General features: G+C 45.4%; 1 protein-coding gene across 2 annotated transcripts in view; it reads right to left on the bottom strand.

Moving 5' to 3' along the window:
- RHOJ (ras homolog family member J) overlaps positions 1-23,682 on the bottom strand; it is a 122,001-nt gene that overhangs the window by 18,716 nt on the left and 79,603 nt on the right. For both annotated transcript variants that reach the window (XM_084836696.1, XM_084836688.1), the window contains exons 2-4: positions 10,834-10,892; positions 8,308-8,472; positions 4,636-4,731 (exon numbers count right to left, since the gene is read on the bottom strand). In XM_084836696.1, coding sequence (XP_084692822.1) covers positions 4,636-4,731; positions 8,308-8,472; positions 10,834-10,892 — 320 coding nt within the window. The remainder of the gene's footprint in view (positions 1-4,635; positions 4,732-8,307; positions 8,473-10,833; positions 10,893-23,682) is intronic.

Here is a 23,682-nt window from a genome sequence, read left to right as displayed (position 1 = left end):
AGATATGTTCCCCAAACACATGAAATTGTGGGAGATAGATGAGACACCTTACTTCTGATTGGTGAGCTAATGTTCTAACCACGTGCACCCCATTTTGATTGGAAGATGGTTGTCTCATTGCTCCTTGGGGCAACACTCCTTGGGGCAATGCTCCATTGCTCCTTTGACCAGAGCAAGTGTATAAAAGCACAGGAGAGCTCATTGCTGCTGCTGTTACTTCACTTCACTCTTTCTTCCATGCCACCAGACCCAAGGATCTGGGTAACTATGGACCTCGTTAGAATCTTAGACTTTGGAACTCGGAATATTTTCTGAAAGTAGAACTTAGAATTATTTCTGAGTCTGGGACTTAGAGTTATTTCTGAGCTTGAGACTTGGAGGTTATTTCTGAGGATGGGATATGGAATTCCATCCTCAGAATGGGCATTTGGAATTATTTCCAGGTCTTGGGTTTTCCTTTCACTCTAACTTCTACCTCTCTTCTTCACATGCCTAGAGCAACCTAGTAATGCTTTAGCGTAGCTTTTATATTCAAGTAAGACGCGGGAGGAAGTAATGGGAGAGTTAACACTGATGTTTTTGTTAAGTTTAGTTTAGTTTTAGTTTAGCCCTAAACTGCAGGTAGTAAACAGGAGAAAGTTGGAAAGAGGAGTCATAACAATGTTAGAAGCTCAAGCTGTTATCTTACTAGCCACATTCATAATACCAGCTTTGGCAATTGCAATTCTTTTAATTAATCTTCTATTTTTGTTGCATTCTCTTTCGCTGTAATTCTAGAGAAAGTTTCTAGCGCTCATATAACCACCATGCCACTTTCTTTATATTTTGAATTTTTCTGAAATAAAGCCTTAAATAGATTTCAATTTACAACTTTGTCTGTAGTGATGCTTGTCTGTTGGGTTTAGCTTGGTTACCCACCGGGATGCTTCAGACCCATTTGGTGCAGGTTCTGAGGTTAAACAGGACCGAATTTACATGAACAGGATGCTGGACTAGATGGACCCTTGGTCTGATGCAGCAGGGATCTTCTTAACTTTCCTGCATTGAGTGGGGAGGTCTGGGGTGGAGCAGATGGGAACGGGGAGGTAGGGGACGGGGCCCAGAGTGCATGGCTTCCTGCCCCCTGCACAAGTTGAAGTTCCCTGTTTAGGTCTTCCCCAACCTGGTGTCTTCCAGAGGTGTTGGGCTGCAAGTCCTCATCATTCCCAGCCAACATGGCAGTCTGACATATGTGGAGGGTACCAGCCTGGGGAAGGCTGCTTTAGTCTGAACAAGACCTGAGATTAGTTTTCTTCCAAAACTCAAATAAAGTTAGAATGAGAACTGTGCGGAAGATCCAGTGCTGAGCTCCCACAAAGTGCTATTAATGTTATGCTAGTGGAAAGTGACATTTGCACAACGTCAGTAGTGCTTGCTAGCCTGGGAAACTTGTCGCACTACTTTATTTATTTATTTGCTTGCTTATTACATTTCTGTACCGTCCAATAGCCGAAGGGCAATTCACAACAATGAAAACCACAAAATACAGCATGAAATACAATATAAAATTTAAAAGTTTAAAACTACAGTATAAAAGGAAAACCCAGAATAAAACAATGCGGAGCAGCAATGCAGAGATTTAAAATACAATAACATTTAAAAGAACAGAAATGCCTGAGAAAATAAGAAGGTCTTCACCTGGAGCTGGAAAAAGCACAATGTAGGTGCCAGGCGAGCCTCTCTGGGAAGCTCATTCTACAGCTGGGGTCCCACAACAGAAAAGGCCCTCTTCTTGGTAGCCACCCGCCTCACTTCCTTTGGCAGGGGCTCCCGGAGAAGGACACCTGAAGAGGATCTATTGACGTTGCGCAAGCGTCGGTTTCCACTAGCATAATGTCAGTAGCGCCAGTGGGAGTGTACTGTTGGATCCTTCCCATCTTCTGTCACTAGGGGCAGCACTACATGTTGTTATGATTCCTGCGTGCTTGCGGTATCAGTGTTAAGGCTAGTGCTTTTTTTTTTTTTGCCCCAGATGTGCAAAAAATGGAAGCAAAATAGGCATGTATGTGTACCTATAAGAAAGTGTGCACACATGTGTAGGAAACCGCAGGTATCCCAGATGTATTTACATGGCTTATAGAAACAGGTATACATGCATATTTTACGGACATGTTATTGTAAGGTGGGCCTAGCTTACAAGGAAGGTGCGGAGGTAGGGTGGCCATGTGTCCTGCTTTACAGAGGACGGTCCTCTCCTCTGTTTGAAGGGTTGTCCGGTCCAAGCTTGGTTTAAAGATAAAGATCCATCAGAAGGGAGAACAGGAGCCTTGAAGCTGCCCATCCATGGATAGCACCTGGATAGCAGATTGAGCAGAAGGCACACAGCTCACCTGGTTGCAGTCTTCTGTGCATCTCTATATATCCATTAGGATTAGACATGCGCAGGCCCGGAAACAAACCCACACAAATGTGGAAATAAACTTTTTCCTCTGGTTTTTTTTTTTCCAAGGACCGTTTTTGTCCCCCCCCCTGAAAATTGGACAAATTGAACAGTGTTGGATGATGAAATATTTTCTTTTAGAATTTAAGATGAAGTATTTATATGCTTAGCTAGCCTATATTCCCCCAAAATGATTTCTAAAACCTATGTGATAAGAACATAGTCTTTTATAGAAAGACTAGAGAGGTAAAATGTCTGGAAATAATGAAGCCACGGGGGAAAATATTTTTTATTCCTCTCTGTAAGATTCCCAGTATAGTTAGTTCTTTCATTCCTCATTAAAATTATTGATCTAAAGTATATTTTACTGATAGACATTTATGCTCAGTTTCCCAGCATGGGAGTAGAGTCACCACCGCTGCATTCTTGACAGTAAATGTACATTCTTGACAGTATGGGTTTTGTTCTACGGAGTCCTATGTTTCTGATGCTGTAGCAGTCATTTAATGTAGTTCTAATCTATTCAGGCAATACAAATTTACTAACTTAGTTTACTTTTAAAAGTTTTAAAATATAATGATAATTTTATGAGCAAACTAAGTCATACATAAAATAACTTTAGGAACAGAAAAGCTGCTTTAGGAACAGAAAAGCATCCCTCCCCAACCTGGTTCCCTCTGGATGTTTTGGACTACAGTGTCCCACATTCCCGACCATTGGCCATGTTGCCTGAGGCTGATGGGAGCTGAAATCCAAAATATCTGGAGGGTACCAGGTTGGGGAAAGCTGTCTTAAAGCAACAAAGTGATTTTAGATCTGTAAAGAGTCCTAAAAACATAAGTATTGCTTATTTTTATTTTTTTTCCCTAAAATTTCATTTTCCCCCCAAAATCTCCCGGAAAAAAAACAGTTTTTTTCCATGGCTTCAACAGAAATTGTACATCTCTAATTAGGATGTGCAAATTTTATGCAGACCAGTGCCCTCTTTTGTCCTGTTTTTTAGTGATGTGAAAGTGGCCACCACATGCAGTGTGCAAACCGGACAAAACTTTCTGGTAGGAACTGACTTTCATGACAAATAACTCTGCCTACAGTGGTCTCCTTCAACTCCTATAGAGCAGGAGATTAAGCCTTAGGGTACCCCAATTTTACAGCTTAACACCGGTGTTTTGTGCAGCTTTCATAATATGTAGTGCTGCCCTCACTGGCCCACTATTCTATTCTATTCTATTCTATTCTATTCTATTCTATTCTATTCTATTCTCTGTTTATTTTTTAAATTTTTCACATCAGGTTTTTCCAAAAAACAAAAACACCCCCCACCCGCAAGGTAAAACAGCATGAACGTGGACAGTAACAAAAATAAAATAATTAAGGGCACAATCCGATGCATGTTTAGACAGAGAAAAGGGCTACAACTACCAGCATTCCACAGCCAGCCATGCTGTTTCTCTGTCTAAATATGCATCGGATTGCTCCCTAAAGCTTATACATAACTCAAGCAGGAAGCAAAATCTACAATAGCGGCAATAAAATCAACATCATACATGTAAATCGGGGTGGGCCTTATACGGCCTGCATGCGCCCCCTGGCCCTTTTGGTCCTCCAGTGCTGCTGAAATTGCCATGGCAGAAAAACCATGGTTTCTTGGCTGCCATGGCACAGCAATTTCAGCAGCAAATTTGGTGGCAGGAGTGCCACCCCCAGTTGTTCCGAGGGGGGCAGGCAGTGCAGCCCACCAATCCCCGAAAGCTGCCCCCCCCGCTGATGTAAAGAAAACCACTACTGAGCCAACGCTAAATGTAAGGCATGTCATAGCGAACCCTTTTGACAGTGAAAGTAAGCTAAAGAGCTAAGTATCAGGCACTGAAATGAGAAAAGCTTTATTATATGGATATTCTTTTGGATTTTTCAGGCTGATCTACCAAGATCTCTGGCATCCTCAATTAATGTACCAGAGGCAGTATGCTTATGTACACCAGTTGCTGGGGAACATGGGCTGAAAGGTGCGGTTGCACTCATGTCCAGCTTGCGGGTCTCCTGTGGGCAGTGGGTTGGCCACTGTGTGAACAGAATGCTGGACTGGATGGAGCCTGGTCTGATCCAGCATGGTTCTTCTTATGTTCTTAATGGACCCCAAATAAGCAGAACGACCTTTAGTTTAGTTCTGCACATATTAACAGCTGCCCTATAATTGGGTTAAATGAAAACTGTACCTCTTTAGCCAGTTTGATGCCATGTTCATAAGTCAGGGGCTTCTCCTTCATGTAAAGCAACCGAGTCAAGGTTTTGGGATCGTCTCGAAGGTCGATCTAGAAGTTAACAAACACAAAAAACTAAAGTCTCCTCCTCCCTCAACTGCCACCACCACCAGCAGCCTTTCTAGCAGGCTGTACTGAGGGAGATGACAGAGGAAGCGGAGCCATTCCACCAGCCCTGCTGAAAGGCTGAATGTTTTCCTCTTCCCTCCCTGTTCCTTTTTCCTTGTGTGTCATGTCTTTTTAGATTGTACGCCTGTGGGCAGGGACTGTCTTGTTTTACTGAGTATATGTAAGCCACTTCGAGAGCTTGTTTGGCTGAGAAGCAGGATAAAAATATTTCAAATAAATAAATCAAGGTATGTTCAGAGTTATGGCATCCCTCAATGAGGAGGAATCTTCTGCCTCTCTCTCATCTATAGGGTCTGGAAAAAAAAAGGCTCTGGGCTATTTGAGGCTTAAATCCAGTGTGAAATAATTCTTGCCACCTTCCAAGCTGAGTTCTATGGAGATCTAGATGCTGGTACCCCTCTTCTAGTACCTCTGTATCATAGAAAGATGGAAGAAAACATTTGTGGTGCACAGACCCAGACAAATTGTTTGCAGTTTTAATTCAGGGTGACCAATTCATTCCTTGGATGCCTTTCTGAAGTATGTCATGGGGAACATTAGTCATCTTTATCCTGAAGACTGATCAAATCAGTTAATTAATTCTAGCTCAGCGAGGATTGCCACCTTTATTTCCATCAGGGCTCTTGTGCCTTTCACAAACAGAAATTATGCTAGTGAGCCTTCCGAAGAACTGCAGTGTCATGCTGGGAAGCTCTCCCCCTGTTGAACTGATGCTGCTGTTAAAGGCACAGAAGCCCTGCAGGTTGGTGGTGGCGGCAGGAGGGAATGGTCAGTAGTGAAGCTAGGTAGTTTTAGACTCTGGACTAGAGATGTCAGAGAATTTCTCCATGAATCTCAGGGAGGCCGAATGCCAGCGCATTCGGTCCCCCGAAATTTGTGGAGAAATGGTCTGCCCCCCGCCCCCCTGGGACGGGACTTATCTTGCTCAAATGTCCCTGGCGGTGGCGGCTCCGGCGGCGGTTCGGTGGTGGTTTGGTGGCAGTGGCGGCGGCCGGTCTTCTGACCGGCTGCCACCGCCACCATTTCCAAGTAAAAAAAAACACACACACAAACAAATGTGATAGGCTACGTAAAGATTTACGTAGCCTATCATGGCTAGATTTTTAAAAAACACCGTGATAGGCTACGTAAATGTTTACGTAGCCTATCACGGCTGACTTTGGGGAAAAAAAAGCATGTACGCAAATGGTGGCGCCCATGGGCACCACCATTTGCGTTCCTTATTTTGGCACGTGTAGTCTACGTAAACATTTACGTAGACTACGGTGAAAATAAGGGGAACGCAAATAGCATTGCCCTTATTTTCGCTGTATTCTACTTAAATGTTTACGTAGACTACACGTGCCAAAATAAGGAATGCAAATGGCGGCGCCCATGGGCGCTGCCATTTGCGTATGCACTTTTTTTTTTTTTTAAGTCAGCCTTGATAGGCTACGTAAACATTTATGTAGCCTATCACGGCTGACTGCAGGGACGCAAATGGCGGTGGCTATGGCCGCTGCCATTTGCGTCCCGGCAGGAGACGAGGTTTTGCGGCCAGAGGGACGGGGCGCCTCCCCCCCGGCCAGAATTTTGGGGGGAGGGACAGAGCGCCTCCCCCTCACCGCGAAGCAAGCTTCGGGATCAGGTAAGTGACTTTCGTCCATCCCTACTCTGGACTCAGTTGGTAGAGCACATGGCTGAGTTAGTAGAGTACATGCTTTGCATGCAGAAGGTCCCAGCTTGTATTTACCATTCCCCAGAGCAGTGGCGACATGTCCTCCTGCCACAGATGGTGGGGGGTCTTGCGCCATCCCTGAGGGCCACAGCAAATGCCTTGGGGGCTGCATGTGGCCCACTGGTTGTGCACTCCTGACTTAGAGGGCTGAATTCACATTTGGTTATACTTAGAGTAGAGCCATTAAAATCAATGGTAGGTAAGTTAGTCACAACTAACTTAAGCCCCACTGATTTTAGTGGGGCTACTCGAAGTATGTCTAGATGTGAACCCAGTCCATAGTATCCTGGAGGAGGATAAGACTGGTCTGGAACCCTGAACAGGAGCACTCCTGGTAGAGGATGAGGATAATACATGGCACCATTTTTTACAGGTTCCGTTTGTTCTACCATAATATCAAACTAATCCATCTAAAAGGCCTTGCTGAACATGTTGCTGAAAGAAAACAAGGCTGGCACTGGATGAACTTCCCTGGAATGGAATTCCAGAGGTTGGGGGCCAAGAATAAAAAGGGCCCGTCTGTGGCCACTACTGAACTGGAGTATTGCAACTGTCACCATCTCAGGCTATCAAGAAATGGCTGCAATATTCAGATTGCAAATGCATTCATTTGCATATGTTCTTGTATATTGTCCTGTTCGTGTTTTTTTAATGGAATTGGCTTTTAAAATCTGTATATTGTATTTTTAAATGTTTTAATCTTTGTAAACCGCCCAGAGAGCTTAGGCTATTGGGCGGTATAGAAATGTAATAAATAAATATATTCAGGGGGCCATGTTATTATAGACTTGGTCAGGGCCTGTATTGAGAAGACTCCTGATTAAAGGCAGCTGCTGGCATGATCACATCACTCCAGTGCTGAAGGAGTTGCACTGTTTACCAGTTGTTTTCTGGGCCAAATTCAAGGTGTTGGTTTTGACCTTTAAAACCCTATGTGGTTCTGTCCCACCCTTTCTCAAGAAGCGCATCCAGCAACACCAGACAGGCTGCTCAACAAGATCAGCCTTGGATGGCCTTCTGTCCGTCCCATCAGCCAGGACAGCTAGGCTGGTGAGGACAAGGGAGAGGGCCTTTTCTGTGGTGGCCCCCACCCTGTGGAACTCCCTCCCTAGGGAACTCTGCCATGCCCCCTCTTTAATGAGCTTCCGCCACACATTGAAAATGAGGTTGTTCAGGCAGGCATTTGGGGTGGGTTAGGGTATTTTTAAATGAGCAAAGGGCTGGATGCACCTGATCATGTCTGATCTCAGAAGCTAAGCAGGGTCAGCCCTGGTTTGTACTTGGGTGGGAGACTGCCTGGGAATCAGGCTTCCTGCATTGAGCAGGGGGTTGGACTCGATGGTCTTGTAGGCCCCTTCCAACCCTATGATTCTATGTCTATGTGTAATTTTACTGCTTTAAATTGTACTGTTGTATATTGCCCAGAGTGGCCGGGTGACTGGCCAGATGGGCGATTAAGAAATTAAATAAATAAAAATAAATAAATACTATTCCTTTGCAGACTCCTCTGCTCTTTCCACTGTGGCTTTTTCTCCACCATTTAGTACCCACAGGGGAGGCTGGTGGCTCCAATTTTGGTGTGGTAGAGATTCCATTCTAGGTTTTAGTTCCAACCACCCAGCAGTCTAAATGAGCTATCCAAGGTGCTGAACCATATCCCCTAATGGGTCTAGCACCTGTAGCTCCTTTGGACTTCTGTCTGGTTGAAACTAAATCCCAGAATGGAATCTCTGCCCCACCGGAATTGGAGCCACCAGCCTCCCCCCCGACTACTCATTTACCTGTGTGCCGATCAGAACGTAAGGCACGTGAGGCATGCAGACTTTCAGTTCTGGCACCCATTCCTCCTGGACGTTGTGGTATGAGGCCGGGTTGACCACCGAGAAACAGATTAAAAACACATCCGTGTTGGGGTAGGAGAGGGGTCTTAGTTGATTGTAGTCCTCCTGTCAGAGACCAAAAGAATGTCAAAGACAGCATTGCAACAGCAGGGAAGTAGCAGTTGGACCCCCCATTTTTCTACCCTTAAATTGCTACGCTGTGCCAGATCCTTGCAATGCCAGACTTCCAAAGAGGCACCTCGTCATCCTCCCACCAAACCTCATATATAGACATGAGCCCACGGCAGGTGCTCAGCCAATGCAGGAGGGCACAAATTGTGTAGGGGCTGCATGTGCCAGCCCCTTTGCAACAGCCCCACCCACCAGTGCAAAGAACTGAGGGGAGATTCTCAGCATGGTGGTGTTGGGAGTGGGGCCAGGCCAGCCCCATACCTCCAACACAGTTTGCACCCTCATGCATTTGGTTAACCCCCTTAATAGGGCTATGGTCTTAGGGCCAAGCTGGATGTTATGATAAACACATTGCTCCCGTCAAAAATGGCAGCCTTGTGTCTAGTAACAGCTAACAGCATCCTGAGATTTTGACATTTTCCTTTCCCGTCCACATCATTGGCTGCCTCTGCTGTGGGGAGAGGAAGAGGTGTCCTACTTTACAGAGGACACTCCTCTGTTTGAAGGGCTACCAGAGGACAGTCCTCTATTTGAAGGTGTCCTCTATTTGAAGAGCTGTCTAGTCCAAGTCTAGTTTAACGATAAATAACCATAAGAAGGTAGAGGAAGGACCTTGAAGTTACCCATCAACACACAGCACCTGGACAGCAGATTAAGGAGGCATATACAGCTCACAGGCTTCCCTACTATGGCGGGATGTATTGTATTTCTATTTAGATTATAGTTATTATTTATAAATATGCATCTGTACATATTAATTATCATATGCTAATTAATGTTACGCAAATCTGTCCTCCTTTGTCCTCTTTTTTTTTTTTGGTGATGCATGTCCCCTTTTTTGGCTATGTGTAAGTGGCCAACCTAAGAATATAATGTCCAAACACAGGGAAGTTATACCAAATGTTAGGGAGATAAGGGGCAAACTGGACATGGGGCTGCCATTTTTGACAGCAGATGTGTCTATATCATAAAGCCTATTTAGATGTTTGTAACTCCAAGCTTGTAGAGACCACAGGGCCACACGTGCCCTGCTCCTGACCTTCCCACATGGAACAGGAAGATCTGAAGAAAGATCATAGAATCCTAGAATAGTAGGGTTGGAAAGGGCCTATAAGACCATCGAGTCCAACCCCCTGCTTGATGCAGGAATCTAAGTCAAAGCATCCCTGACAGATGGCTGTTCAGCCTCGTCTTGAATGCCTCCAGTGTGGGAGAGCCCACCACCTCCCTAGGTCATTGGTTCCATTGTTGTATTGCTCTAACAGTCAGGAAGTTTTTCCTGATGTTCAGCCAGAACCTGGCTTCCTGTAACTTGAGCCCAGTATCCCATGTCCTGCACTCTGGTATGATCGAGAAGAGATCCTGGCCTTCCTCTCTGTGGCAACCTTTCAAGGACTTGAAGAGTGCTATCCTATCTCCCCTCAGTCTTCTCTTCTCAAGGCTAAACATGCCTGGCTCCTTCAGTCTCTCCTCATAGGGCTTTGTTTCCAGTCCCCTGATCATCTTCGTTGTCCTCCTCTGAACCCTCTCCAGGTTGTCTGCATCCTTCTGAAAGTGTGGTGCCCAGAACTAGACACAGTATAACTACAACTACAGTTCGACCAGGGTTCTCCATCGTGGGGTGAACAATAACAGTTTTCAGCCAGATGCAGTTACAATCTTCCTTCAGACCTCTGGAATGAACCGCAAAAACGGATCTCTTAGACAAACCACAAGATGGCACTAGATGCTCGTAGAAGATCCACTGTTGAGCCTTTTGGTTGTCTAACTGTGTCTGCTGCAATTATTCAAGACCTTCCCATTCCAAGAGGTGAAACTTGGGGCACTGGAATGTCTGAAACAAAGCTGGAAAGATGGGATATGACATCCACACACAAAAATTGCTTTAGGGCACAATCCCATGCATGTTTACATAGAAAAAAGTCCTACAACTCCCAGCATGCCCCAGCAGCCATGCTGGCTGGAGCATGCTGGGAAATGTAGGGCTTTTTTTCTGTCTGTACAAGCAAAGGATTGTGCCCTTCATGACACAAGGACTGGACATCTTGTGCCAACTGAAGGCGGAGGCGGGTGAGGAAGGGCACACTGCCTGTTCCAGTCATGTGTCCTGTTGCTAATGGTAAGTTTGTGGGAGTAATTCTTACATAGCAATCCTTGCAAAAAAAAAAAAGAATGGGAATGAGGAGGTTATATTTTTGGCTGCCATGAGGAGGCAAAGTGCCTCCATTTTTCATCTCAGAAAAACAATGGCACAGAAAATGGAAACCAAAGGAAAAAAGAAGGAAGACATGTTACCTGCCCCGCAGTGTCATAAAGCCCAAGCAAATGCTGCCGACCTCCGACTGTCACAGTCACTGTAAAGGAAAAGCAGAAGTTATAAATTGGGGGTTGAGCGGGGGGTGGGGGGAGGAGAGAAGAAAGCATAAGGATATTGCAAGAGCTGCTCTGGATCAGACCAGTGGAGGCTGGTGGCTCGAATTTCAGTGGGGCTGTGAATGCATTCTGGGTTTCAGTCAGAACTAGCCAGAACTCTAAAGGAGAAATCCAATTTTGAGGGTATAGTGTTCAGAGCCTTGGATAGCTCCTTTAGAGCTCTGGCTCATTCTGACTGAAACCCAGAATAGATTTCCAGCCCCACTGAAATCAGAGCTACCAGCCTCCACTGGATCAGACTTGGGGTCCATCTAGTTTGGCATCCTTTTGTTCCTAACTCCCCAGTTAGATGCTTCTGAGTAGGGATGTACAGATTTTGTTAAAACCATTGATAAAACCATTAACCATTTAAAACCATTAACCATTCACCATTTAAAACCATTAACCATTTAAAACCATTTTGTTAAAACCATTTGTTAAAACCATTCCATCTATGTTTCGCAGATTGTCAGGCAACTTTCATTCCATTGTCCACTCATTGACAAGAGTCAGTTTTTTTATTATCAGAATTTAGTTCTACTTGTGTTAATGCGCATTAGTGCAAGTGCGAATTTGCCCAAATCCGCCCCCCAAGTGAAAAATTGGTCTGCGGAATCCATGTGACTCAGAAAAAGCCAGTCCGCTGCAGGATCCGCAGGTTAGATTCATAGAAATCCAAACTTATTTGGATCCGGTGTGGGTTCCTCCGACATCCTTATTTCTGAGAAACTGACAAGTTGGGCATGAAGGTGTCAGGTCTCTGCTGTTGTCTGTTTGTCCCCCACCATCTGGTAGTCAGAGTTGCAACTCAGACCTGCAACAAAATGTTGCACAGTGGCGTGTTGCTGTGCAGGATTCCAGCTGCTCCGTTTCATCCCCTCTCCATGCTTTTCCATCCCCCCGTCCCCCAGTCCTGTCAACAGTCAGTCCATGTTCTGTGGCTACTGATCATTCTCAAGGTTGGATCCAATTTGTGCCATCCAGCTAATGGAAGCAGTTCCATCAGCAATACTGGGAAGCAGGGGGGATTCCCTCTCCTCCCACAGCCTCCTGCGCAGCTTCAAAATCTCCTCCAGATGGCAGGGAAGCCCTTTAGAACAGATTTTCTGGTGGCTCACAGGGCTGCCGGGGGAGGAGAGAGGGAGAAAGTCCCATTGTACTAGCGGATTTCCACTAGCGCAACATTGGATTTAAGCCTCACTTCTCATTGTGCTGCTTTGGTCCCCCCCCCCACCCCTTTAGGGTTTTTTTAATCTAAAGAATTTTTTGTTTGTCTGCAAACCTTAGGGCTCCTCCAAGCCTGTTAATCTCTCCCTCTTGTATGTGGGTGTTGTTGTTTTGGCTACATAAGCAATGGCACTGGCTGCCTGAACATCAGAAATAGAGGAAATGATGCTGGTTGTGAGCATGGGATCACATTTAGCTACAATGGCTAAAAGCCATTGATCAGATCGGTCCTTCATGAATTTATCTAGTCCTTGTTATAGCCATTTAGGTTAGTGCTCATTACCACATCTTTGTTGCGGCAGGGAGCAAAGGGTATGTCATCCAACTGTTGGTCATTATCCTCATTTATTTATACTGCACCACTGATGTTCTTGGAGCTTTACAGCAGGTGTTGGCAGTTTGTGACCCCCCAGATGTTTTGACCTACAACTTCCATCAACTCTAGACCGTCGAGCCAATGGTGCGGGATCATGGGAGCTGTAGGCCCAAACACTTCCCCATGGGATGTGTTTGGGTTATGTCTGGATTAGTAGAAAGTTGCCCATCCCTGCTTTACAGAGTAACATTGGGCCTATTCCTGCACATTAGACATGTCCCTGAATTTGGAAATTATGGGTGACAAGAAATGTAGGCAGGGGAATGGTAGAGACAAGGGTCATAACAGACGTAGGCTTCGTTTTCACTGGGAATGATTTACACTGTCACTTGATCCTTGCATGACAATTTGGTTTGATGTCCTGCAGGTCAAAGCACACGCTTCAGCAGTGGACATACATATTACCGAAACAAAGTTGCCCTTCAGTTCACGTAGCTCATCTTGTTATCCCATCACTAGGGCAGAGTTGAACTTTCCTGACTGGTGCTGTTTGGGTAACAAGAGATCAAAGGAATCTCACCAGGGTCAGGAAGAGAACACCGACTGGCGTATACATGTCTTTAAGGCGCCAGAGCTGCTTAGCAACACTTCCCCACCGAGTGTGTTTGGGTTATGTCTGGATTGGTACAAACTGCATTCATTTTCCTTCCTCTTCATTCATTCTGGTGGATGATTGCTTCTAACATCTCGGTCATTGTGTCAGAACCTACGATCTTGATGAGAATCTAGAAGTGGTGGGTATTCAGTCAGGACAAAGCAAGACTATTGTCTTATTAAAAGACACATAGTCATGTGACCTTTGTTAAGGCCCATGAGGGAAAAAAAGCATTCTACCCTATAAAATGGAAATCAGTGTGTGTGTGTGTGTGTGTGTGTGTGTGTGTGTTCTAATCTTCATAAAATCCTCCCCATCTGGATTTGGGCCTGAAAGACCAATAGAAAATGTGGGTGCATGGAGGGTAAGTTGCAAGCATTGCAAAACAGCATCACTGATCACAGGGCACATCTGTTAAAGCATTGGCCTTAGCTTCCCATTTCCTGGGTTCTGGAGTTTGAGCCAACATGAGATTGCCTTAACTCTGGTCTTTTAAACTGGCATTTTTAAAAAAATCATTGTCCTCCACTCACCACTTGACGTTGTTGGCGGGTGGGATGGGGTGGGGTTCTGCCCTTCCAGATGGGAGAGCAGAGAAACATAAATTGAGTTCTAAGCAGCTGCCCATCCAGGTAACTGGCCATGTCAAGCCTGCTTAGCTTCACAGATGGATTACATTACATGACATGACTCATCATCTGACTAAATTATATCCTTATCAAAAGGGGCTAAAACGTTGTCCATTGCACACTGGGAAGAAGGTGGGTTGGGGCAAGAGCAAGCATGATCAGGAGAAGCTCAGAGCACCCTCCAGATCCTGTAGAACAGATCCTGAAATATGGACGACTGAAATCCAGAATTGACAACCCCCACCCCCTTTGCTGATGCAAAAGGAATGAATAACTTAGGGAATTTATGACATCAAGATGGGATGATGGCCACAAACGTAGACATTTGTTATAATAAATGTATATGCTGTCTTCTTTATTATTTTTTAAAATTTATTATTACATTTATATCTCACCTTTCTTCCCTCATGGAACTCAAAGTGGCTACATGGGGTTCCCAGGTGGTCTCCCCTCCAAGCACTGACCAGACCCAGACCTGCTTCAGCACAATGGCTGCCTCATGTGCCTTTAGACCAGGCCCTGGGGCCTTTTGATGGTTTGGATACGTATTATTTGTGGGCAAAACTCCACCCGCTGGAAGATGGAGGAGGCAATATTCCTCTTCTCCTTGGAGCCCCCTGCCCCCCCAAGGGTTGAGGGTCCCTCCAGAATAATGTTGGAGGGAGCAGTCAGGTCTGAAAGGGGAACTGGCAAACATCTTTCCCTCATTTCCTCTAGGTCTGCGGTCTCCAACTTGGTGCTCTTGGCGCATGTCAGGCTCTCAGTGCCTCCTGATTTTTATTGTATCTCTTACGATCCCCCCCCCACCGCAATTATTTGTTTTTAAAACTGGTAGGCTGGATGGTGAACAGTGAAATCCTACCCCCCAGTGCTATCTTGTTTGGGTTTTGTTGTTGTTGTTGCTGAAAAGAACGGGTGTGTGTTTTGGAACTCAGAACCCAACTCTGCCTTAGACTTTGGTTCTTTGGCAAGTTATTTTCCTTTTAGCCTTTTTTTTTTTAGTGTTTTGTGACTGGCCATGCCCACCATGGTCACCATGGAAGCCCCCCCCCCCCGCCACTCATGGTAGACATTTTGTGGGAGTGTCTGTCTCAAAATTCCATATGTGCCCACCAACCCAAAAGGGCCCCTGCTCTAGCTGGAACATCTGCTGGATTCTGGTCCCTTCCATGAACATATCCAACCGGATATCGTTTTATCTTTTGTTCATTTTAACTCTTGTTGTTCACTGCTCTGGAATCTGTCTAGATGTGGAGCAGTATACAAATATTGTAAATACATACATACATACATACATACATAAATAAATACTATAAATCTTTCCAGGGTGGCTGATAATGAAAATAAAAATACAACATGAAAATACAAAGAATATTAATGGTAAAAAGCAAATAGCACACAAAAGCAGCATCAAATAAAGCAGCCTTCCCCAACCTGGTGCCTCCAGATGTTTTGGACCATAACTCCCATAAGTCTCAGCCAGTATGGTCAATCATCAGCAAAGATGGGACTTGTAGTTGTCCAAAACATCTGGAGGGGACCAGCTCGGGAAAGGCTGAAATAGAGCTATGAAAGTCGTTAAAAGACCAGGGAAAATAAAAAAGGGCTTAAAATGGAGCCCAAAGAAATCAGAATAAGCTTTCCTGGGGAGAGCTTTCCACAAGTAGGGTACCACCACCAGGAAGGCCTGTTCCCCCTCATCACCTCACCTCACCTCACCTGGTGGGGGGTGCCTGGACAAGGGCTTCTAAAGATGATCTCAGTATATGGGCAGCCTCATTAACATTATAACTAGAGTTACATTTTCAAAAGAAAGGGAGAAAGGAAGGGAGCTCTGCTGCAGAACAGTAGATACCCAGTTTATTAGTTTAAATAATTGAAACTCAACAGAAGGAGTTGGAGGTTAGCTTGTCTACTACTGGGAGGGTGGAGAGAATTTAAAAGCCTGTGTCAAAGAGCCACATCAGAGAACAACGTTTAAAAATTTGCATTGGGTTATGTTCTCTGTAGACCTCCAGTGCATGCAGAATGAATGAGGGCTTCTAAGCGGTGTGGGAGATGTAGATGAACTGGAGATGCTTTCAGTAATATATATCCCATAGCCAGATTTCAGAATTATGAATTGTTGGAACTGAGAAAGAAAAGGGAACTTCAAACATTTTTGGAGTGGTTTACCCATTGAGCTAATGGTAAGGGAAGAATGAATATCATGATTCTATGATATTCATATCCCCTCAGTCTTCTCTTCTCAAGGCGAAATATGCCCAGTTCTTTCAGTCTCTCTTCATAGGGCTTTGTTTCCAGTCCCCTGATCATCTTTGTTGCCCTCCTCTGAACCCTCTCCAGTTTGTCTGCATCCTTCTTAAAGTGTGGTGCCCAGAACTGGACACAGTACTCCAGATGAGGCCTAACCAGTGCTGAGTAGAAGGGAACTAGTACTTCCCAGGATTTGGAAGCTATGCTTCTATTAATACAGCCCAAAAGAGCATTGCCCTTTTTTGCAGCCACATCACATTGTTGGCTCATATTCAGCTTGTGATCGACAACAATTCCAAGATCCTTCTCGCTTGTAGTGTGGTTGAGCCACGTATCCCCCATCTTGTAACTGTGCATTTGGTTTCTTTTTCCTAGGTGCAGAACTTGGCATTTATCCCTATTCAATGTCATTCTGTTGTTTTCTGCCCAGCGCTCCAGTCTATCCAGATCACTTTGAATTTTGTTTCTGTCTTCCAAAGTATTCGCTATCCTGCCCAATTTTGTGTCATCTGCAAATTTGATCAGCATTCCCTGCACCTCCTCATCCAAGTCATTAATAAAAATGTTGAAGAGCACTAGGCCCAGGACTGAGCCCTGCAGTACCCCACTTGTTACCTCTCCCCAGTTTGAGAAGGTCCCATTGATAAGCACTCTTTGAGTCCGATTCTGTAGCCAACTGTGGATCCATCGGATCGTTGTTTCAGCTAGCCCACTTTGAGCTAGTTTGCTCATCAGGATATCATGGGGCACTTTGTCGAAAGCTTTGCTGAAGTCGAGGTATATGATGTCTACAGCATTCCCGTGGTCTACAAGGGAGGTTACTTGATCAAAAAATGAGATCAGATTTGTCTGGCAGGACTTGTTTTTGACAAATCCATGTTGGCTTCGAGTAATCATGGCATTGTTGTCAAGGTGCTTCCAGATGGATTGCTTTATGATCTGCTCCAGAATTTTTCCAGGGATTGATGTCAGACTGACTGGTCTGTAGTTCCCAGGTTCCTCCTTTTTACCCTTTTTGAAGATAGGGACAACGTTAGCCCTCCTCCAGTCATCTGGCACTTCCCCTGTCCTCCATGATTTCTCAAAGAGAATAGACAGCGGTTCTGAGAGTTCTTCTGCCAGTTCCTTTATTACTCTAGGATGCAGTTCATCTGGCCCTGGAGATTTGAACTCATTCAAAGTAATTAGGTGTTCCTTGACCATATGCCTATCGATCTCAAGCTGCAATCCTGCCCCTTCAGCCTGTACTTTGCCTTTGCCAGGGGGGTCATAGACCCTCTTTTGGGAGAAGACTGAGCCAAAGTAGGAATTGAGTACCTCTGCCTTTTCTTTGTCATCTGTGATCATTTTGCCGTCCTTATTTAATAGCTGAACCACCATTTCTTTCCTCTGCCTTTTACTATGCACGTAGCTGAAGAAAGCCTTTTAATTTTGTTTTTACTTTGCAAGCTGCCTTGAGGAAGTATAAAAACATTTCATCAAGGAAGAAGGTAAAAAAAATTCAAATAAGAGAGTTAGCAAACCATTACATGGGCTTTAATTGATAACATTTCCGTTTGCATCTGACCAAAACCACAATAAAAATAGCGCTGTGAAAGTGTCGAACAAAGGGCATTGTTCCTTTTACAGTTTGCAATAATTTATCATCGGCTTGGTGGCGGCGGTGGTAGGAGGAGGAGATCCTCAGCAAGATGGGGAAGCTTATTAGAAGAGCAATGTAACAGGACAACAGGGAGGAGGGATCAATCAGTTTGCCATCCCTGCCACTTCCTCAAAAATGGCCTGCCGGTAAATCTAGTTGACACCAACGGATCTACGCTATTGATTAAGTCAAGGGCCAGCAGGAGTGGATTCTGATAAAGATGCACAAAACTCTATGACAGACGGTTAATGAACAAGCTGTCCCCAGGGGAAAGATTCATCCTAACCCTTATCTGCTGGAGGTAGACAAGCTGGTAATAGGAATCCAATGTACAACACATCTGTTCTTTAAACAGCGAAGGAAGGTGAAGCCAGGAAGACAAACAGAACAACAGCCCTCTGACAACCTCTTGCACAGGGAGGGAGCTGGATCTTGATTTCTTAAATGCTCCGAATGGTGCTGATTGGCAAGGCTGGATTTATATTCCCACTTCTGTGCAAAGCAGAGCTTCTGACCGTGTCTTAAGAGCTGCTCCATCACTCTGGCAGGCAGTTGCTTACGTGGGACTCGCTGAAGTGGGAAGTGTTTATTATTTTAATCCGTCATCCTCAGAGCTCGCGCCTTTGGTTGTCTCCCCCCCATGGCCCAGAATGACAGTGCCATCGTGTTCTGAGGCTTGTGTGCAGCTGGGGAAGAGCACAGCGGAGGCTGGTGGCTCCGTTGTTCGTGGGGCTGTGAATCTGCTCTGGGTTTCAGTCAGAACCGGTCAGACCTCCAATACAACACTGGGACCAATGACCTCGGGAGGTGGTGGGCTCTCCCACACTGGAGGCATTCAAGACGAGGCTGGACAGCCACCTGTCAGGGATGCTTTGACTTGGATTCCTGCACTGAGCAGGGGGTTGGACTCGATGGTCTCATAGGCCCCTTCCAACCCTGCTATTCTACGATTCTATGACCTCTAAAGGAGCTATCCAAGGTGCTGAGCTATTTTGGGGATTAGATTCAGGATCTTAGATAGCTCCCTTAGAGTTATGACTGGTTCTGACTGAATCCCAGAGCAGACTCACAGCCCCACTGATGACGGAGCCACCAGCCTCCAATGGAAGAGAAGTCCTGGTTAGTGCTTCTTTCTGTTTTCCACTTCAAAATGTACTCAGCAGGGAGGAAATGAGGTGTAAGAATCACCGTTTTGGAACACATTTTTCCCCCAGTCTGGTCTTATATCTGAACACAGCTCAGTCAGTGGCAGGGCACATGCTTTTCATGCAGAAGGTTGCATGTTCAGTCCCTGGGAATTCCAATTAAAAAGATTCCCTTTAGCAGTGCTAGGATAGATCCTGGAGAAGCAATAGAAATGCCAGCCCCGCTCTCCTTCTCATAGCATGGCCAGCTCAGTTTTGTGGGGAGCAGCTGCAGCTCAGGGCTAGAGCACATGCTTTGTTGCACACAGAAGGATCCAGGTTTGATCCCAGGTATCTCCAGCTGAAAGGATAAGGAGATGGAAAATATCCTTTTTTCTCCCTCTCTCTTTTCTCTCTCTCATAATACTAGAACTCAGTGGGGTCCTCCCATTAAGCTGATTGGTGGGAGATTCAGGACAGATGAAAGGAAGTTCTTCACACAGTGCATAGTTAAACTATGGAATTTGCTACCACAGGATGTAGTGATGGCCACCAATTTGGATGGCTTCAAAAAGGAATTGGACAAATTCAAGGAAGATAATGCTATCAATGGCTACTAGTCCTGATGGCTATACGCTACCTCCAGTATCAGAGGCTGTAAGCCTATGCACACCAGTTGCTGTTGCACTCATGTCCTGCTTGTGGGTTTTCCATGGGCAGCTGGTTGGCCACTGCGTGAACAAAATGCTGGACCAGATGGACCCTTGGTCTGATGCACCATGGCTCGTCTTATGTTCTTATGTACCTAAGACCCCAGAGAATTGCTACCGCAGGGAAGGGAGGATGAGGGGGAGCAGCGCTCCCCTCTTGTCCTCCATTTTGTGCACAGCAGGGTCGTTCTGCGTGCAAGAAAGGAGCCAGCTGCCCACAACGGCAGAGGTTTTGTTGCACAGAATGGTGGCAAGGACTCCTGCCGCTGACGCCTGCTGCCATTTTGTGCAACCCCCCGATAAAGTTCCTGGGTTTCAGGAAGTTTACTGCAGCTTGGTTTGCTGATACAAGCTGAGCTGTGTCTGTCAGGGGGATCCATCGGGCCCCCCAAAAGTCCAGATTTCCCTGCGATGGACAACCCTACTGGCAAAACAAAGAGTTGCTACCTGTTTGTTGCTTCCCGAGAGATGCCCCTCTTCTTAAAGACAATTCTCTTTTCCCTTCCTTCTAAGTATAATTTTCCTACACAGTGGGACATTTCTCTCACCTCCCGAATGCTGAACCTGCCAGCTCTTTATGCATAGTGACAACACGAAGACAGTGGCTGCAAATGAATGGCCGCCAAAGACGACATTTTCAAAAGTCAAGGACACCCCAGAGAGGAGGCGTCTGGAATGTGGGGCATCCATTAGGTTCAGTGGAATGGTTGTGCTCTGGAATAATGGAAAAACCTTTAAGGTGATTGATGCCCCTTGAAGTAAGCGATATAGTTTGGCAATCCTACCGGTGAAGCAGGCCAAGAAATAACGTCGCTTGTTTGAGCCCTTGTCATAGTTCTCTCTCATGCAGGGCAGCTGAAATTAGAGATGGGCGTGCAGCCCGCAGTACAATTGCCAATGAATCTGAGGGAAAATTGGGTCCCTTTCAAAAAGTTAATATGGACTCCAAATTAAGTCTGAATTTGAGTTGGGCTGTGCTCGGCCGTCGTACAGGCCTGTCGTCTCTGGCACAAGGCAATGACATCTCTGGTGGGTGGCCAGGGCAACAGGCCTACTGGAGAGGGGCTGCAGCTCACTACTTTATTAGTTAACGACTAGTTTCCTTACAAATGCCAATTCTAGGAAATTCTCAGACTGCAATGAAAACAGTTAATCCACACAATTACAAATATCAATAGAGGAGCCGAAGTGGAAGTTAGAGAAGTTGCCAGCAGTCTGGGCAAGAACTTCTCAGCCAGACTTGCTTTGCAGGGATGCCCCTCCCTTAGGGTGGCTCCCTCCTTCATTGGCTTCCAGGAGTGGCCAACCTGGTGGATCATCTGAGCCCTGCCTCTAACTCTTCCCACTTCGCTCTGCAATGGACCCTAGCATCCCTCAAGTCACGCCCCTTTCTCTCCTCCTCCCCTGAAACCTGGGTTCTCATGGGGGAGGAAAGGGGGGAGGCGTTCAGGCTGAGCCATCTGTGAGTCAAGGTCTTGGGAAGAAGGCCTTGCCATGTCTGAGCTCACTGGGGAGGGGGCCTCCCCCTGTTCTGGCTGTTCCCATTCTGAATCTGAGGTGCTAGACATCTCCACACACTCCAGTTCATTCCTGACACAAATAAATAAAACTGCACTCATGCAGATACACAACCCAGGCAATCCTTAACCTTAAAGAAGAACATGTTGGCTGATGGATGGGACCTGAGCATGTTTTCATTCTAGGACATCTGACAGTTGGAGCGGAGTTTTCTTTCTGGTGGGAGCGGGGCGCAAACTCCCTGCAGCTGCCCCTTTTCTGGCTGGTGATCTTCCCCTTGCCACAATGTTCTTCCTGGAAGGCAGAGTGTGCAACCTCCCAGGACAACCTCCCTTGGACAATGGGAGAAGTCAGTGTGTGCTTGCCTTCTGCTTAGCGACTGGCGGTTGGATCAGAGTGTCCTTTATAGCAGTGAAGGTGGAAACAGACACGCTGCTAATTAATCAGCTGAAAACAAATTGGGTAAATATTTCCCCAAATAATTAATGTCAATACAGCAAAAAGCAATTAGGCTCAAAAGTAAACAAGTATTGTCATCCCATTCAGCCCACTGATTAAAATGTGCTCCTGATCATGAACCCTGTGTCTATCCGTTATACGTCCATGAAATCTTCTTGCTGTAGGAAACTGAACAAGGGAACAACAGCCTTGGACCCGTTTCAATGACGCAGCCTCCGCAGCGAAGGCCAGGACCATTTGGGGCGAGGTCCTGCAGCCTCTGTTAAGCTGCTCATGTCACGGTTCGCATTTTTCTGCATCAGCCTGTATGGATGTGTGGGTTGAAGTTTTATGGCTTTTTGCCATGACCCCTGCTTATTGGACGCGAGGACTCAAAGTGCCCTTGGCAGACCAGACCACTTGGGTCAAGAGCAATACAGTGAATTTCGACAATGACAAATGCTAACGTACGGTGTGTCCGAAAGGAAAATACACAACACAACATGCCGGGAAGCAACTGACCAGAACACAGAATCTCTGTCAGTACTGGTGGACAGAGAGTCCATTCTGGGCGACCTCAGCCACTTTTTGTAAGTAATGCTTCTCTCTGCTTAAATTCAGTGTATGTTGTCTCTTCCCTATTCGTTTATTCGATTGGATGGATGATATTCTGGAGGTGACGGACTCAACCTTGGGGGAGCTGGGGGTGGCGACGGCTGACAGGAAGCTCTGGCGCAACAACCCCACCTTTCTACCAAATAAAGTTATATATTAATTTTTATAATCTAATTTACTACCTTACATATTTTAATTCACATTTCTTAATCTTTTGCATCAGATATCACAGTGTGTATATTTTATTTTAGCATATTACAGTTTTATCTTGGTGATTTTAAAGCACTTTTTATTGCAGTCTGTATATCTTTTGTGATTTATCTTATGTTAAATGTGACTGTTTTTGGTGTGGCTTTGTTCCTTGAACAGGTCTATGACAGCATAATAAACTTTGATTGATAGACTGATTGTAAGAAGAGATGTATGTTTTTTGTAAAATCTGTTTCATCTGCTTTTCATGGATTGTCAGGTGCATTTAGTTTCATCATCTGCTCTTTGACGGAATCAATTTTTCCCATTTCCCAAATTTGCATGCAAGTCCATGGAATCTGCGCAAGTTGGGAAAAGCCAGTCTGCTCTAGAATCTACGGGTCAGATTCATAGAAATCTGAACTAATTTGATCCCATTGTGGATTTCTCTGACATCCCTAATTGTAAGTAACACAAATTGAGGGACTGGCCAAGAGGATCCGATTCACACAGTTAAGACTTCCGACAGATGAAGGACATTTGATAAGGGTATCATTGGCTGTGGTTTAAACACTCATCCCATAATGATGTGGGGGCTCAGGCATTGCAAATTATTTATTTATTTATTTGTGCTTCAAACCCCTGCCCCCTGGATGCCCCACAGGCTGCACTCCATGGGGCCACACTTCCCCTACTCCACAGGGTGGTGCACAAAAATACCCCTACCAGAAAGGGTCAAATTTCACACTTTTAGCACCCCATAGCAGCCGCAGAGTGCCGTTTTACCCTTTCCCCCCAAATATCTTTTTTTCATGCTGAATTTGGTGTTGCCCACCCCTGGCGTACATCATGGGAGATGACATCAGTACTATCACAATATCAGGCTTGCCTTGTTGGAACAAACCAAACTCCATCTAGTCCAATCCTTGCTTCCAACCAGAATGCTAGACCCCCTATTAGATCCCCTCCAATTCTCTTAAAATTAATTGTCTGTCTTCCAAGGGAAGCACCATTGCTTGGAGGTAGAGAACATGCTTTGTGTGCAGAAGGTCCTAAGGTCAATTCCTGTCTGCCAGCATCCTCAATTAGGGCTGGGAAAGACTCCGGTCTGAAACCCTGGAGAGCTCCTGCTGGTGGTCAGTGTAGACAATACTGAGCTAGATGGATAAGTGACCTGACTCAGTGGCCTGGTTCACACATAATGTTAAGCTACAGTGTGGCTTGCTTGACCTGATTTACACATAATGACAAACCATGGTGTAATTAACCATGGTTTGTTGAATTGTAGGTTGTCATTGTAAGTGAACCTGAAACTATGGGTTAACTATGGGCTGTTAACCATGCACAACCCATGAAGAGAACTCTGTCATTATGAACTGTCATTGCTATGACAGTTAAACTATGGACTGTCAT

Source organism: Heloderma suspectum, chromosome 1, assembly GCF_057233095.1.
Source record: "Heloderma suspectum isolate Gila_16-S chromosome 1, 16-S_ref, whole genome shotgun sequence".
Lineage (NCBI taxonomy): Eukaryota > Metazoa > Chordata > Lepidosauria > Squamata > Helodermatidae > Heloderma > Heloderma suspectum.
This window is presented reverse-complemented; position numbering and strand designations above follow the sequence as displayed.